At 43.1% G+C, this 2901-nt stretch overlaps 1 protein-coding gene across 1 annotated transcript; it reads right to left on the minus strand.

The window, feature by feature from the left end:
* Nucleotides 1–314: 314 nt before the first annotated feature.
* Nucleotides 315–2386, minus strand: LOC131224238 (nudix hydrolase 15, mitochondrial-like). Its single transcript, XM_058219774.1, has 3 exons — nt 2032–2386; nt 975–1117; nt 315–449 (listed from the first exon to the last, which is right to left on the minus strand). The coding sequence occupies exons 1-3, from the start codon at nt 2363–2365 to the stop codon at nt 315–317; spliced, it is 612 nt and encodes a 203-aa protein (XP_058075757.1). The 5' UTR covers nt 2366–2386.
* Between the last annotated feature and the right edge of the window lie 515 nt (nt 2387–2901).

Genomic DNA, 2901 nt, shown 5'->3' on the forward strand with positions numbered 1-2901 from the left:
TTTTTGGATCATAACTTAAAATGATATGAGAAAAACAGATGGACGGGATGGATTTCTCAAAAAACCCCACGGTAAGCTGTACCTTGGTTTCTAGGGCAGGACCTTCATGCAGAGGCTTTTCGTAGGAAATATACATGAGAGAGAGAGAGAGCCGATTTCACCGGTTTTATTTCTCCACTCACCTATAAAATCTCACCATTCTCCCTATAAAATCTCACCGTTCCTTTGAAACTTTCGTCATCCGACTGCTAGCATAGTGGCAGCTCTTGACCGTATGGAAGGTAACATACAGTTGAGCGTATAGTACCTTTTCCTTATAAGTGGATTACCTTAAGAAACATCTCCAGTGGAACGTCGAAAATGGCTTGTACTTCATCAGTGTTTAGAAGAGTCTTGAACTCATTCTTGTTTGCAAGTAGACCCACCACTGGTATAACCCTTAAAAGGTGCTGGTTCAGAATAAAAATACCATTCTTAGTCGTCCAAAGGGCCATTTTATACCAAATAAAAAATAAAAAATTAAAATTAAAATTAAAATTAAAATTTAAAAATTTAAAAATTTAAAAAAAAATTCATCAGAACGTATTGTCATTTACAATCATCAGCAAGTGTCGCTGCGTGGGGCCCAAAATTTAGAAATGTTCTAACACGACGTTCATGTTCTGGGTACTGTTCTATATGGTCTATGATTCAATGATCACAAACTATGAACTTGACCGTTGATTCGTGGTCCATGTGGATTCAAATCATTGTTCTAAAATGTGGTGACTTGACCGAGTCAACTCGACCCGGCGAGATTTTCAGCCGAGCCACTGAGAAATATCTACCAGGTTTTTGAACCATGCACACGAACATGCACGGTTGTGATAATCAGAACATCTCTAGAAGTGGGCCCAAGGTGGGATGCATGCTGGTGATCACTGCCACGTAGGTAAAACAAACCCATATAAAAAGATGGTGCAACCACGGCCAACCTTGGAAATAAAAGGTTCAAGCAATGCTACTACTTGAACAAGAGAAGGATCCAAGCCGATCTCTTCCATGCTTTCTCTCAGTGCGGTTGCCGAGTCATCTACATCTCCTTCCTCCATCTTCCCACCAGGCAATGCTACTTCCCCTACGTTCAAACAGTATTGATATGATTAAAACTCGATTTTTTGAACCTTGTGGCCCACCTGTCGTGCACCCAAGATCCAAGTCGCTAATTGCGTGGGCCCCACCATGCGGATGCCCCCGCACGGATATCAGGTCAATCCGCTCATCGAGTACACCATACATGGGTCCGGTTGACTCAGTCAAGTCCCTGGGTCGACTCACCTGGTTTCCAAACTGTGTACACCATCTTTTTTATGCAGCTATTAAATCACCCAAGCTCTCTGGGGTCCACCATGTTGTATTTCTGAAATCCACTCCAATCATCAGGTGCATTCCTTGGTGTTGGACCACCGGAGAGAAAATTTAGCCAGATCTACGACTCTGGTGTGCCACAACAAAAGAAATGATGGGGTGGGACACCAACTATAGGTTTGTGTATGGTGCTATTATGATGTGTATTTTTCATCAAACCCGTTCATCAGGTATGAATTATAAGGATGAAGGAAATATACAAAAATCAGCCTAATTCATATCTCAGGTGGACCACATTGCATAGTTCAATTAATCTTGCCATCTTACTTTTCTAAATCAGGCTTATCTTCTGAATGTACGGTGAACATATGGGTTATCACTGATGTACGGTGTGGATCTAACATATACATTATGGTGGGCCATGAAGAGCTCAGGTGTCGCATAAAACAGATGAAGGCGATTTCTGCTGGCTGTCCACATTGAACATATGTGTGGACCATCAGAGGGGCGTGATTTCTTGCAGGGAAGCAATAGTGGGACCCACTTATTGAACGGCTAGGATCTCATACACATGTTAGAACTTGTAAGCCACGAGTGCAATTGTGCCAGTCCCACTCCCATTTTTAAATAATTTCACATAATCAGGATTCTAAAATGAAATGATCAAGAAAGAATCGTACATACCCGGATGTGTGGTTAGATTGTATGATCGCTGTGTCAGGATGACACGTAGCTCTCCTTGATCGCCTTCGAATAGGCAGATGAGAACGGCGGCCCGCCTCTCCCTTGATCTATCACCATCAGATATGTGAGACCTCTCAGCCGTAGATTCATTGACACTCTGATGCAAAACAACCCGTCCATCATTCTCGTCAGCCTCTTGCTTGGCCACAGGCCATGGTGTGCCCACAGAATTGTACGATCGAAGTTGCTCGGATAGGCTTTGGAGCCTTTGGTTGCCCCAGCTCATGTCCATGCACTCGCCGTCCATGCACGTACAAGAAACCATCTCAGCCATCTCCGTTGCAACGCCAACGCTCTCTCTCACCTCGAATTTATAGTCGTCAGACGATTCTGAGTTCTTACCATGGTTAAAAGACTCGGTGAGTCGACCAGATGGGTTCGGCCCTGAGTCGAGTCATGACTCGCCTAATCGGGGCGAATCAACCCGACCTGGCTGGTGTGTTGACGTCACCAAGTTCTGTGGGTCCCATCATGAAGTATATGTTATATCCCAACCGTTCTTCCATTTGTTGAGCTAGTCGTAAGGGTTGATACAAAAAATAAGATAGATCCAAAGATGTAGTGGACCACACTGCAAAAAGCAGTGGGGAATTGAATGTCTACCATTGAAACCCTTTAGGGGGTCACATAAGTATTTGGATCAATATTATTATTATTATTTTTTCTTTGTGACCTTACTAAAACATTGGATGGAAAATAAAAGTTATGGTGGGCCATACGAATGTTTTAACGGTGAGAATTATTGTCCCACTGCTATTTGTGGTGTGGTCCACTTAAGCATTGGATATGAATCAATTCTAGGTTCATGCT

Source organism: Magnolia sinica, chromosome 13 (genome assembly GCF_029962835.1).
Source record: "Magnolia sinica isolate HGM2019 chromosome 13, MsV1, whole genome shotgun sequence".
NCBI lineage: Eukaryota > Viridiplantae > Streptophyta > Magnoliopsida > Magnoliales > Magnoliaceae > Magnolia > Magnolia sinica.